This window comes from Acomys minous, assembly GCF_964271855.1.
Source record: "Acomys minous genome assembly, chromosome: 14".
Lineage (NCBI taxonomy): Eukaryota > Metazoa > Chordata > Mammalia > Rodentia > Muridae > Acomys > Acomys minous.
Genome location: NC_140496.1, coordinates 73,431,616 through 73,445,859, shown reverse-complemented (window position 1 = coordinate 73,445,859; position 14,244 = coordinate 73,431,616). Strand labels below are relative to the sequence as shown.

The 14,244-nt window shown below is 42.0% G+C and overlaps 2 protein-coding genes across 5 annotated transcripts in view; one reads left to right on the top strand and one right to left on the bottom strand.

The window, feature by feature from the left end:
- The window catches only part of PLPPR5 (phospholipid phosphatase related 5), a 108,640-nt gene extending 107,391 nt beyond the window's left edge, over nucleotides 1–1,249 (bottom strand). For all 4 annotated transcript variants that reach the window (XM_084756833.1, XM_084756831.1, XM_084756834.1 and 1 more), the window contains exon 1: nucleotides 843–1,249. In XM_084756833.1, coding sequence (XP_084612959.1) covers nucleotides 843–1,079 — 237 coding nt within the window. In that variant the 5' untranslated portion in view covers nucleotides 1,080–1,249. The remainder of the gene's footprint in view (nucleotides 1–842) is intronic.
- Nucleotides 1,093–5,040, top strand: LOC311583338 (uncharacterized protein). Its single transcript, XM_084756835.1, has 2 exons — nucleotides 1,093–1,690; nucleotides 4,971–5,040. The coding sequence occupies exons 1-2, from the start codon at nucleotides 1,245–1,247 to the stop codon at nucleotides 4,972–4,974; spliced, it is 450 nt and encodes a 149-aa protein (XP_084612961.1). The 5' UTR covers nucleotides 1,093–1,244; the 3' UTR covers nucleotides 4,975–5,040.
- Nucleotides 5,041–14,244: the final 9,204 nt, after the last annotated feature.

Sequence of the window (14,244 nt, the reverse complement as noted above, 5' to 3'; positions counted from 1 at the left end):
TGTTCATATATGCAAATCATGCTGTAATTATTAGCTCAAGAGTTACATACTGTGTGTTTGTGTGTGTGTGTGTGTGTGTGTGTGTGTGAGAGAGAGAGAGAGAGAGAGAGAGAGAGAGAGAGAGAGAGAGAGAGAGAGAGAGAGAGAGAGAGAGAGTCTACCCAGGCAGAGAGAAGCACCAGAGCTGTCCAGCAAGAACATAGCCTTTAAATAAATCTAAAGAGCTCTCGTGATGCAGGCTCCTTCCACTCCTGCTTTTCAGTAAAGCCCTGTTGCTGAGGCCTCTTCATTTACAGATGCCCAAAGACATTTTTAGACACTTGTGAGCCAATCTCCAGCTCAGCGCACCTGGCTCTTTCATCCAGAAGGAAGGAGAGAGATAAAACAGGAGCGTGCTCCCCTGACCCAACTGGCAGGGGTCCCTTTCCCATGCCAGCATCAGACTCCTCTACTCCACCCCAGGCTGCTGCTCCCCTTCCTACCAAAATCCAGGAGAAGGCCAACCAGTGAGACAGGGCCACAGACTGGATTAAGTCTATCTGCTTCAGAGACTCACCCCCTTCCTATTTCTGCCACCCACCCAACACCTTCTGCAGGTCTCATCCTTGTCTTTGAGCCACCCAGCCCTGCAGGCTCAGCAGAGGGTGCAGGGGTGGTGTGGAGAGAGACAGAGGTGCTTCCTTCTCACCCACCCCCCATGCTCCCCAGAAGAATGTCCTTTGGGGGAAGAGGGCTGCCACCAAGTTGGAGCAACTTAGATGGGAAAGGCTGGTGTACCCTGGTCCTCCTGGTGGAGCCTTAACCTGCAGAAGGCAAGAGAAGGCTAGCAGCCTGGAGCTTACCACAAGCACCGGGACGCCAGCGGCCAGCGAGTAGAGGAGCACCGGGGGCACCGCGCTGCTGTCCTCTGGGCCCGGGTAGGGCTTGCGGTAGGCGCTGTCGTGGCAGAAGAAGCCCTGCACGTTCACAGAGAACGTGTCGGTGTATTCGAAGTAGTACGCCAGCATCACCGTCCCTGCCATGATCACCATCTGGAAATAGAGCATGCTGCTGATGAGCGCCGCGGGCAGCAGGGGCATGCACGCCTCCGGCCAAGCCGAGCCGAGCGGGCTGCCGACGCGCCACAGGCCCCCTCCGGGCTCCGCCAAGGCACAGTCACCGGGGGGCGCGGCGGCGGAGGCGGCCTGAGGCCGAGGTGGCGCGAGGCAGAGGCTGGCGGCAGCCGCTGGAGGCAGAGGCGGAGGATGCGGCCAGGCTCCGGGATGCGCGGGCAGGATGCAGAGGAGGTGGCTACCCCCGGACGAGTCTGGGCTGCCCTGCCCGCCCCCTGCCCGCCGCAAACGACGCCCGCCCGATCGCGGGGTCGCGCGCTAGGGCGGGGAGTCCCCGGCCCTGGCACAGGAGCATCCGCGACACCGCGGCTTTGGGGGTCAAGCCCTCGGGCCGGCCCGCGGCAAGCGGCGTCGGTGGCACCGCGTCCCCTCGGAGGGCGGGTAGATGCTGTGGAGCTGCAGCAACTCCCTGGCGGGGGGATAATTCCAAATCTGAAGGGGAGGGGAGGCAGCAGAGATGGAGCTTCTAGAAACTCCCTTTCGAGGCACCAGCTGGGCTGTTTCAGACCTCCCGCACAGCGCCTGGGAAGATGGTGCGGGGACACGTCTTCAGAGCGCAAAGTGTCAGGGTGGCGCCGGTGAGTTGCAGTCTCTGTGCTAACAGTACTCTGTGACCCCAGCGCTGGACAGCAGGAGGGCGATGTGACTTCCAAAGTAATGACAGAAATTACCTCAGAGGATTTTAGATTCTGGGTGGCTTTGCCTCCCTTCCAGTTTCCCAAGGGTTTGTAAATAAAACCACAGAATCAGTGCTATTAGCTTCAGAGGCATCATCTTGAGTAACACGGCTCTTTCCTGGTTGGTTCCATGTAAATCCTTTCTCATCTTCTCAGTCTCCTCTGATTAGCTGCTTGAGAGATGAGGCATTGCAGATTCTCGGGACCCAGGGGTACCAGTCACCAGGGAAGGGGCAAAGAGCTATGTGCCTCATGTTGCTATTCCCAGATTTCAGGGAATTGAGGGATTCCTCTGAGGTCAGGAAACCCACGCAGAGTCATCACAGCACAAGCATACAAAATGCAATATTACGTAGGTATCCAAGCGTGTGCGTGGATGTTTAAACAGTTTGGGAGCTATATGTATGCAGAGAGCCAGTCCTGCAATGCCTCGTGAGCTCTGCACACAAGCAATACCTTCAAGTCACCCTGGCCCTGCTCACACTACCAAATCCACTGGACAGTGTTAAAAGCGTGTGCATGAAGCAAGGGGAAAGAAATGGCGTTAAGAACTCTGCTCTTTTCATGAGAATGTGAAATAACTTACCAGATTTTGGGGGTGTTTGTTCATTTTAAGAGGTTGTATCTTGGTGGCTTTCAGAGGTGGGCCATTATCATCAAGAAAATACAGTACAAGGCAAAACCACCAGCAGCTTGAATTAGGCAAATCACTGAGTTTAAGGATGGGGTGGTAACAACATTGAATTTCTTGAATATTAAATAGATGTGCAATGGAGCACCATGTAATCACAAAGATCATTCAACAACTAATTATTTGAGAGCACGCTTCTTGAGAGATTGCCCTAAGTGATGGATGCGACAGGCAATCTTGGCACCTGGAAGTAAGATGTCCCTAACGTTTAGACACCTGAGTGACTCGCCGTTTTATGAAAATAGGACCATTCTAAAGATGCAAGACGTAAGACTGTATTCAGAAACTCATTCCGAGGTTATAGAGAGGTTTAAACTTCTCCTCTGGTCCCCCAATTAGGAAACTCATCAACCTTACCAACTCAGTTGAGTTTTTGTAAGAATGTTAACTGTTAAGAGTTAACAGCGGGATGTCCTCCCCTCTGTCCCAGTTTCCTGGTAAGTGAAGGCTTTCATGGGACATGCCCCTTGGGCTAGTATGCAGATGGGAGAATAGCAAAGTAGAAGGATCCAGAGGATCCTAGAAACCTACAAGTACAACATTATGGTAGGCAGATTTGGGCCCAGGGGTCCCACTCAAACTAAGGCACCAGCCAAGGACAATACAGGCAGTAAACTTTAAACCCCTACCCAGATCTAGCCAATGGTCAGAACAGTCTCCACAATTGAGTGGAGAGTGGGATATGACTTTCTCTCGTACTCTGGTGCCTCACATTTGACCGTGTCCCTTGGAGGGGGAGATCTGGTGGCACTCAGAGGAAGGACAGCAGGTTACCAAGAAGAGACTTGATACCCTATGAGCATATACAAGGGGAGGTAATCCCCCTCAGGAACAGTCATAGGGGAGGGGAATAAGGGGAAAATGGGAGGGAGGGAAGAATGGGAGGATACAAGGGATGGGATAACCATTGAGATGTAACAAGAATAAATTAATAAAAAAAAAAAGAGTTAACAGCGGGTGGGGATGTGCATTATTTTCAAAACTAAGATATTTTGTGATGACCCTAGGGTAAATTGATTGCCTGTGCTTCACCTCCAGCAAAGCCCTTATTCTCTTTCCCACTCTGTTGGTAGCATCACACACTGCAGGCTGTTAATATTTTAAAAATATATTAATGTTTTCACTTCCCTACCAAGCACCTAGAATAGCCTTACATGTCTAATAGCTAAACTGGTTAAGAGGTAGGACTCAAGGTCTTTATGTCCATATTTGGCCGTGGTCACATGACACAGAAAGAGTAAAATGAGCAGCAAATGTACCCCACCCCCACCCCCGGCCTGTGCTCAGATGTGAGCTCTGCCAGCGAACTGTACAAGAAACCTGAACAAGAAGCATGGCTTCTTTGGGCTTCATGTTCCCATAACCTCCTCCTCACCCCTGGCACAGACTCTACTCCCTAGTTCACTGCATAAACCATACAAAGCCCTTAAATTATTTTTATTTTTTTTCTAAAAGTAAATATATTTGATATACTTAAAGTAACTCAGGTTAGTCCAGTTTGTGACCAGTCACCTGGTGCCCTTGGTAGGGGAGCTTCGGTAATGGCCCGGGTTTCTCTTGAAGCCTGGACTGTGCACAGTGTCTAGATGTGTGCACTTTCTGTCTGCTCCTTTAGATTCTTTCTCTCCTTGTCAGAACCAAAGGTACCCTCCCCTTCCAGAATCTTAATACACTAATCATTAGTTGTCTGTTTTAGATGTCCAAAGAGTGCTGCTGGCTGCTTCATGGCTAGCTAGCCATCCAATGTTAAAATTCCACCTTAGTGTTGAGTCTTCTCTTGCATTATAAGGACATCAACATGACAGTTACCTTCCGTGAATATTTTAGCAACACCTGATTCCTGTGGATGAGGGCGTGTGTTCTGTGTCCCTGGGCTCTCTTTCACCTTCCTATGCCTAAGCTGCTTTGTGGATAAAGTTGACAGATTTTCTTACCTCCGAAAGAATATTGGCAATAGTGAGAATATTTACATTACCTTCTTCAAACAGTATACTTATTTGAGTTTATTTTTTTGTACTTCATTTCCTATTAAATTGTTTAAGCAATCTTTTCCAAAAATAAATCTTCTCAATTACAAAGGATTTTTTGAAGTCCTGCCTTAATATTTTGTCTAGAGTAGGCTAGGCTAAAAATAGAAATACCGATGTTTAATCTTTAGGAATCAGGACTAAATTTGTAATTTATTTTAACTCTTAATCATACCTTAATTACATCTTTGTGCTTGCAAACAGTGCAGTAATCAACTTCTCTTTACAAAGTACTCTTCTGTCCTTCAAACGTCCCCATATCAGCTCTCACCCAGGAACTCCACATAATTCAATGTGAAAATGTGAAAATTTAATGTATTTTGTTTTCAGCTGAAAGTAATATGTATTATATACTGCTGTGCATGCCTTAGCAAGCAGCTCATACGCATATTTTGTCACAATAAACCTCTGAGACAAACCTCAGGGAAGTATTGATCAATTCTAGTATCTCCCCTGACTTCAGGTAATCTGCATGTGATCTGCCAGGAAACAGAAAGGTACCACAGCAGCGTGGGAAGACGATGTGGGAAGATGTGGTCCTTCCCCATGTGATTGTCCTCCTGCAGACTGAAGACAGATGTGCCAAAAGTGAAGAGAGAAAAGATCTGTGTTGATACTAAGTACAAGAGCAAACAGAATAGCCAAGGGCAGGCCAACAGTGATACTGTGAGTAACTAGGTAAAAGTGAAAACTGAATGAATGTATTCTCCCCATTGAACTTTGAGAACACAAGGTACTTGCTGGAAAGATACAGAATATCTAATTTTGGCTCATTAAGATAATTACCAACTGACTTCTCTGTTACTGAAATATTTTTTCTAAAGAGCAAGGGCTGGAACCTAATTAATCAAATGAATTTATTTTGAGGACCAAGCATAGTTACGAATTCAGTTTATTGAAGAAAGAGGGTTATGATGGGGGAGAGGGTAAGACTGAGGATTGTGGGTATTTCCAAGGAAGATAAAAAATATAGAGAATAGTAAATGTTTACTTCCATGTATTTCCAATAACTAATATGTAGTCCAGATATATTCCAGAGATTTTGGCATCATGCACAGAAATAAAAGTGCAGAAACAATCAGGAAATCCAGAAAATAACTTTTGCATACATAGCTGGCATGGTGGAATGTGAAGGATATAAAGGTTTCATATGGGGCTAAGTAGGGACCACTCTCAAAAATAAAGTATCCCTCCTTTAAACAGACAAACAAACAAACAAAATCCATATTTATATTGCCGAGACTGAGACAGTGACACTGTTTGAGGAGACTCAGGACTGAAAAGCTAGATGACTTTGCACTAATGAGGAATTTTAAATATTAGCATATAGATTGGTGGAAGCTCTCCTGAGACTAGAGTGGAAATAGAATAAGAAAAGGAATGCTTTAAAAAAAAAATCAGACCACATAACTGCTTTTAGAACCAGGGCACCCAGTGATCCATTCTAAAATTATTGAATGTGCTCTCCACCAGACAGTATATAGATACTAATTATTGGGTTGGATGAGGAGAACAAATACAAATACTAGTGTACTAAGTCCCTGAATACTTGATATACAAATCACCCCTGAAGCATGAATTAGAAAGGAGACCATGATACATCATCCTTAAAAACCCATATATAAGACCCCAAAACATGACACCATGAAAGACACATTGAAAAGGTCTGAGCATTTTGAATTACACCCTTGACTTCTCATGACTGACATCACGGAGGACTGCAACCTTATAGACTGAGGTCCAGTGCTTGTCAGGGGGTTAGCTCCTTTCTCAAGAGAAGATGCTAGAATGGTGATTTGTGTGTCTTCTTTGATGTTCCAGCTTCAGCATGATCTTTATCTCCAAAGGTAGATACTTCTGACTTGACAAGTAGTTATCTCCAACTGAAGCCACCAAGATGTCCTTAAAGTGCCTGACTCTGTGACTGTATTGTAAGTATTCGATTTTTTTCTGCATTTCCAGTATCTCAAATCTATACTTTCAACATGATTACCACAAACAATACCTATGCTTTATAGCTGAAGCTACCTTTCCTTGACAGTGCATCCATAAAATTAGCAGACTTGTCCAAAAGAGGCAGAATAGTTTATAAAATAGAAATTCTGGGAAAGAATAGAAATAGTTAATACATCCTGAACTGAATCCTTCTGTGTTCTGGAAATTCAAATTATTGAGTTGGCACATGTTAACTGAGACACGCTGGTCCCTGACAATTTCTGAGCTTCTCTGAATCCATTTGCTCTTCTATAAAATTCAGCTTACAAATCACAAGTGCACAGATGTTGAAAGGCTTATATTTACTAAGTGCTTCATAAATATTAAAGCCTTGGGAAAACTTGAATTTGAAAACATAATCAGTTGTCCAGGCTGCCTCCTCTCAGTCAGTACTAGGTGCTTTCCATCCCTGGCTTCCAATCACAATTACTCAGATGAATTCTGGATAATTTGCTGCATGCTTTAAAGCATTAAAATACCCATTGTTATGTTAGGTATAAATCTATAGATCTATGATGCCAGGGGTCATTTCAAGGCACTCAGATTCCCTGAGAATAGCTCAAAACAGCTCGAAGAAAATGGACATAGGGATGTGACAATTTGAAGTGTCAACACTTTAGCCCAAGAATCAGAACACTGCCAATCTCTGTAAAGTCATGAGTACAGGGTCCTTGGCCATATCATTTCAATAAGTTTCTGCAGAATCCTAAAATGTTAATAACCTTTCCTGTTTCACCTAAATATAATGTAGAGCTAAGGCCATTCATGACAATCGAGGTCATCACCACCACTGTGACTCTTCACCACACCAGTATAATCCTGCCATGATGACATCAGCAAAATCTTCATTGATCTATTTGGGAGAAGGCCAGCATGAAAACCTTGCTGAGCTGTCTGTAGCTTTGTGTTCCTTGAGAATACCTGAAAGTCAGTATTTGTGCTGTGGTTAATGAGGACCATCCAAAATTAAATCAGAAACCCTTCAAATACTTGGAGAAACAGAGGGTCTTTAGCAGTGAGATAAAACATGTGGGGCAACATTTTTAAAATTTGGAATTAAGAGCAAATGAACAAATCAAGGTTTATAACCTCGACTAGTTAGAGCTCTGACTTACTTATAACCAGACTTTGCACATACTGAAGCCTCATGTAGGAAGAGGCATTTTAACACAAACAATTTCCACACAGTTTTTTCAGAAGAGAGGCAAACTAATCGTGTCACTATTATGCCACCTCACTGAACTGGGGTAGTTAGAGGATTAATGATACATGAATAGAACACTTTTCTGGGTCTCTGGGAAGTAGTACTCACTAGCTAATATTATCATAGTTACTGGGGCACGGGGTGGGGGGGGGCAGAATCAAGATTTTTTTTTAAGGAAAACCCCATCCAGTTTTGGTTGTTTTAGCAAATTATCCAGCATTTATTTTAGTGTCAGTCCTAACAGAAATCGGTTTTCTGAACTGACAAAATGGCTCAGTGGGTAAAGCCACTTGCTCACATATCTGGCAACATAAGTTCAATGCCTTGAGTCCATGTTAAAAGACATACTGGCTGCAGAGCCACACCTCTGTAAATTCCGGGAACCCTGCAGTGAGATGGGAGAAGCCCCAGGAAGCTCCCTGACTAGGCAGGCTAGAGCACGACAGGAGAAGCAAGAGATCCTTCCTCAAAAATGAGACTGAAAGATAAAACTATTCCTGAAATGTCCTCTTACTACCACATACATGTCATCACCAATTCTGCCCACACACATCCCACGAGATACACACACACACACACACACACACACACGCACACGCACATAGATACCCCACATAAATACACACCACACATATTCTCTCTCTCTCTCTCTCTCTCTCTCTCACACACACACACACACACACACATGCACATACATGCACACAAACCTTTTAAAAAAATCTGTTATACCTCGGACCACTATAATAACAAACAGTAAGAACTGAGACCTAAACCAGAGACCCTTTACTATGTCATCAAAGCAAAAGCACATGCTTTGCTAACTAATTCAGTGTTCGAATGAAATATGTGGAAGGTTTGTACCCCAGGTCCCCCAGGAAACCCTAGTTTATGAAGTTAATTAAGGCTTTACGATTCACATTCTATTTTTATTGGAGATCTACATGACTCAAAAAAGTATTAAAGCAAAACACCAATGGGTGAAAACAAGCTAAAATATTTTGTTCTCATTGACAGAATTACATTGAAGATGCCATTACACACTGCAACATTTACTATAATGATGGTGAGACCTGATAATAAAATATGATTAACAATACTGATTTAATATTACAGTGAAAATCAGAAAAGCAAACAGAAGGATATGCAGAAGTTCTCTCAACAATTCCTCTAATTTTCTTTCAAAGTGATTTTGTTAACACTGATACAGTATATAAATGTTCATATTCTTTTTTTTTCTTTTTAAGTATTTTCTCTTTTTATTCTTTGCATAGATTATCTCCCGACAAAGGTTTCCCCAACCCCCCTCCTCTCAGCACTCCCTCCCCTCCCCTCTTGCGTACCTGCACTCCTTCCCCATTTCCCTTCTATTTAAACTACTTAATGTTTTCTGATTTAACAATTAAATTTTTTATAATTTATTTCCTTAACTAAAAATTCTTTTGCTCATCACTGTAAATTTTAGGAGGAAGTAGGAGAAAAGCCAAATAGTTTATTATTTACTGTGTGTGTCTGTGTGTGTGTCTGTGTGTGTGTGTGTGTGTGTGTGTGTGTGTGTGAAGTTTGCAAATGTGTGCAAGTGAGTGAAGAGGTTAATTGTCTTGCTCTATCAGTCTCCAGGTTATTCCCTCAAACCTTTATTCACAGAAACTGAAGATTTGCTAGTCAACTAGCTTCTGGGTTCTCCCTGTCCCGACCTCCTAATACTGACTGGCATTATAGGCATGTGTAGCCACAACTGACTTTTTATAATGTTGATTCTGGGGATTTGAACTCAAGTCTTCATGCTTGTGTAAACACTCTTACTCCCTGAGCAGTCACCCCTGTCCCTCTTGAACCATCTCTCCAGTTTCTATGTAATAACACACTCACACTCAACAGGCATCTCAAACAAACAGAGAGATCAGCCCAGAGCTTTTGCACTCTCACTGAAATGGAACCCTAGAAAAATTACTTTCATGGAAAGGTTCTCCAGAAACACTGGTAATTTTCTTGTCTTTGCATTCCTCGTGTGATGCAGATGATAAGCAAGGTAGACAGTTTGGTTCATGAAGAAATCCTGTTTTCCCTACGCCCAGTATTGGACTGAAAGATGGCAAGTAGCAGAGATCTCCCATTTGAATTCATCTACCTGAGGCTCCTATGGTATTTGAATCCAATTCAGCTTACACAAAGAAACTCAATCCCAAGAGATCACCTGTCTATGGGACAAAGAAGAAAAACTCACTCAGTTTTCTGGCTTCCCAATCCATTTTACCCCCTTTCTTACCCCCTCCCCCCACCCCCACCTCGCTGCGATGATGTGATTTGTCACAATCACTCAGCTTATTTTTTTTTTTAAATCAGAGTGTGTATCTCTTATCCTGAAATCTGAGTGACTGTGTGGGAGCAGACTCCAGGCAAGCCACAATCCACCCTCTCTGACTCTCAGTGTAGATGCTGTTCTTCTGCAGTACTGTGCCTCCTTACACGTTCATCAGGTTCAAACCAGGACAAATGTTAAGGATCATGACGCTTTGTGGCAAAGGTTTTGTTTGCATAATGAGCCTGCTAATCATGTGGTCTGGGTTGAAAGAGATAGATGAGTAGGCCAATCGAACCTTCCTCAGCTGTTTGTTAGAAACATGAAATGGCTCAACCCTTGCAAGGTCACTGATGGGTTTCTTTCTTGATGGAATATCTAGTTGATGATGGTGTGAGTTATAGCACTTGGGAATAATAAATTACATTTATTCATTCTTAATGATTCCTAAGCTTCCCAATCCAATGGATATATGGTTGATCTCTTTAAAGTCACGTTAGAGAACAAGTTAATTTTTATGACCTCATTGTAAATGTCAGAAAGCCTGAGTTAAAACTGAATCAATGGCATATACTTTAACATCTCCTTGATGGTACCACCTCACTGTAGCCCACCGCACCATGATTTCCATGCCATAATCACTAGCATCTGAAGGGCATTCTCTCTACTTATGTAGCTAGGAGTATGAAATGAATAAAATATGAAGTATTGGGGATAATCATATATATATGTGTGTGTGTGTGTGTGTGTGTGTGTGTGTGTGTATGTGTGTGTGTATGTGTGTGTGTTCTAGGAGTCATAAATTTAATTTTTTTATCTTATTAATCCTGATAAAGAAACTACTCATTACACTAAAAAATTGCAACTAATCAATTAGTGACAGGTGATGGAGTCCAATGTAAGGGAAAATAAGGATAGTTAGAAATCAGTTTTATCACACGTCTTTCCTAATGTTGTTTGAACCAGCAAAGCCTTTTTTAAAATTTTTTATTATTTTTTTTATTAATTTACTCTTGTTACATCTCAATGTTTATCCCATCCCTAGTATCCTCCCATTCTTCCCTTCCTCCCATTTTCCCCTTATTCCCCTCACCTATGTCCCGCTCAAACTAAGGCACCAGCCAAGGACAATACAGGTGGTAAACTTTAAACCCCTACCTAGATCTAGCAAAGCCTTTTTTAAATCTAAATTCTGCCTTCTTTTCTCCAGCTGGAGATAATTGCATAATGAGAACCAGGAGAATTATGAACCTGTCACACTGTCATCACATGGCATGCAGGTCTCAATACTCCTCAGACAGTTAAAGAAAAGCCTACAGACCCTTTGCCCTACTGACCCACTGACTAACATAATCTTCTGTTAGGAAAATGCACAAACTAGTGCTTTGCAATTTTTTTGAATAAAATCCTTTAAGAACTTATAATACTATGCAAAGATCCACATCAGACACTGTACAACAGATTATCTTCCATCTGCCAACTATTTAAAAACTAAGACCTATGCATTTCCACAATCAAAGAAAGATATTCAGGTGGATTTTTTTCTAAAACTATGTCCTATGCCATTGATTTACTGACATAAGGAAAGAGACACATTTGACTATTTAATATATTCAGACATTTAATTTATATGTTTCAATGCTACAAAAGTCTTCATAAAATTCTATGAAACAAACATCATTGTCCTCCACTTTGTTCAGAACCATGTCAACTTGCTCACAGTTAAGGACTAGAAGATGTGATGTTTGACCCATGAACTAGCTATTTTTGAGACAGTACCAACATACTGTAATATACTGTATAACTTCTACAAATATTTCTATGTGGATTAAAGGAGTTTTTTGATTACCTAAACTGTTGCATCAACATACTGGAAAATATATACAATACTAAACATAAGCAAACTCAATACATCGGCTAGCAAAAGCACCTTTACTTAGTAAAGGAAGCTAGTTTTAAAATGTTACATTATTATAGGGTTTCATTGAGTTATTCTTGAAAAGACAGAGCCATGGCATTGGTGAATTTGCCCAGAGTTTGTCCTGGGGCCAGGGGCAGGCATATGGTATGAATATAGGATTACAACAAGGAATATTGGAATATTGACTGGGACAATGGAAATTTGCAACCTGAATGTTGTAGAGTTAGTCTGAGCCGTGCTTGTCTTACCATCACACATCTACATATGAAGACATCAAGATAAAGCAAGACACAAAGCATTACAAAATATGTCCCCCTCCCCAAGGCTCAGGAATCTTGTGAAAGAGGGGGCTAGAAAAAAATTGTAAGAGCCTGAGATAGGTGATGACACTAAAGAAACATAGGTTTCCAGATACACCAAGTCTGATGCACAACTAAATTTACAGTAATTGAGACAGCATGCACAAGCCCTATGCAAGATCTAGCCGGACAAAAATCCTATCATGGAAAATGAACATGGACAGAGAATCTCACTACTAGTTGATAAATGATTGGCATTTGATAGGTTTTGGGAGAGAGGAGAGAGATAGTCAGCTTTCTTTACTAATACATTGTCTAGTACATTGAACACGTAAGAGGACAGATTATAATCCCAACACTAGTCGGTCAATGTACACTGGACTCAATGGGGAAGGAAGATGAAAAACATGTATCAATCTCAAAGATGGATGGGAAGAAATATGAGGGCTGAAATGATGATAAAGTGGGGAGTCAAAGAAGGGTGCATGAATTCAAAACACATTGTATGAAATACCCAAAAAGCAATAACTACATTCCAAAAAGGAACTTCACAAAGGTTTTCACTATAGCAATGTGATAGGTGATATCAGCATCATACTAAGACTTACAGTGTTTTGTAGTTTTAATCTTACATAGATGATGCCTTCTGTAGATCAGTTGTCCCTTTGTGGATAGGTCCATTTATATTCTGATGTATATCATGAAGCTAAACAATAAGAGGGAGTGACATAGCAATCTTTTACATTTTATTTGCACCTGTTTTATTCTAAGGACTACTGTGCACTTCTCAGGCCACTGACCAATATATCAAGAGGAAGATCATATTGAAGAGTTAGGCAGAGTTGGGGTTTTGTTCTCGCTATCCCATTACAAATGGCTACAGGGGTTGGCACACTGTTTTAGTTGTCAGGGAAGCGGAGCAATCCTGTGGAGAGATAGCTTATTCTATAAGAGATAGCATGGAAGGAAAAAGTAATTTGTTTCAACTGAGGCAAATAAATAAAATAAATAGAGTTAAATCGAGTTTGGTATGGGGTGGGATATAATAAAAATGAGATGCCACAGTTCAGTCTGGTAAAAGTTGACAGTAGCTTACCATCAAACTACCATTATCAGCCATGGCCACTCACCGAACCTCAACAGGATACTTAGAGCAAACTTAGGAACCTGAATAACAGTTACTGGGGAAAGAAAGAGTTAGCTCTTCAAGCGGTTGACTTGTACCTTTTACAAAGTGTTTGAACCTTTTCAAGAATTTGGACATATAAGATGAGTGGCTATGCTTGAGAAGGGTCCTATAAACGATGAGGCACCACAGAAATGTTTGTTGCTGCTAGCTTTGAAGCTGGGAACCTGACTCAGCAGACTACCAAAACGACGGAATGAACATCTTCCAGGTCACCAAATTTCCCAATTCTCCATCTTTTGAAGAGCTGAGGATCCAGGCGTGCTTGCATATTGTGCAGTGTAGTCATACTGAATAGTAATAAACACAGATAAATGAGCTGAGGAACACGAATAACTCAGTAAAACCGTAGCAGTCCATCTTGATGAGACTATTACCCTTTCAGGAAGAAAACCATTAAAATGCAAATATGCTAAATAAATCAAATATGGGAGGTCAACTTTGCCAGAGACATCCAATCCGCCAGTGATATCACATCTCTGTGGAATTTCCATCTGAATTGCTCTGATGGTGTGCGCACCGGGAGTGGAATGAAAGAAACGTTTTTTTGAGACTATGGGCTTCAGATTCAGCAGATGCTATGTGTTCTGATAACTACACCAAAATGAGATGAATAAAATTCTTTGCACACATTTTTGCATATTGCCAGAAGAAAGATAGCTCTGGAATAAGCAATTTCACAGAGGAAATAAGAAAGTACATGCAAAATGGCATAATTCATACAGATCAAATATTAAATACATTGACAATATTACATTGACACCTTTTACAAGGCATGCTGGGAAAAGGCTTGAGTTGGGTTTCAACAATAATTTTCTCAGAAAGAATGCCTC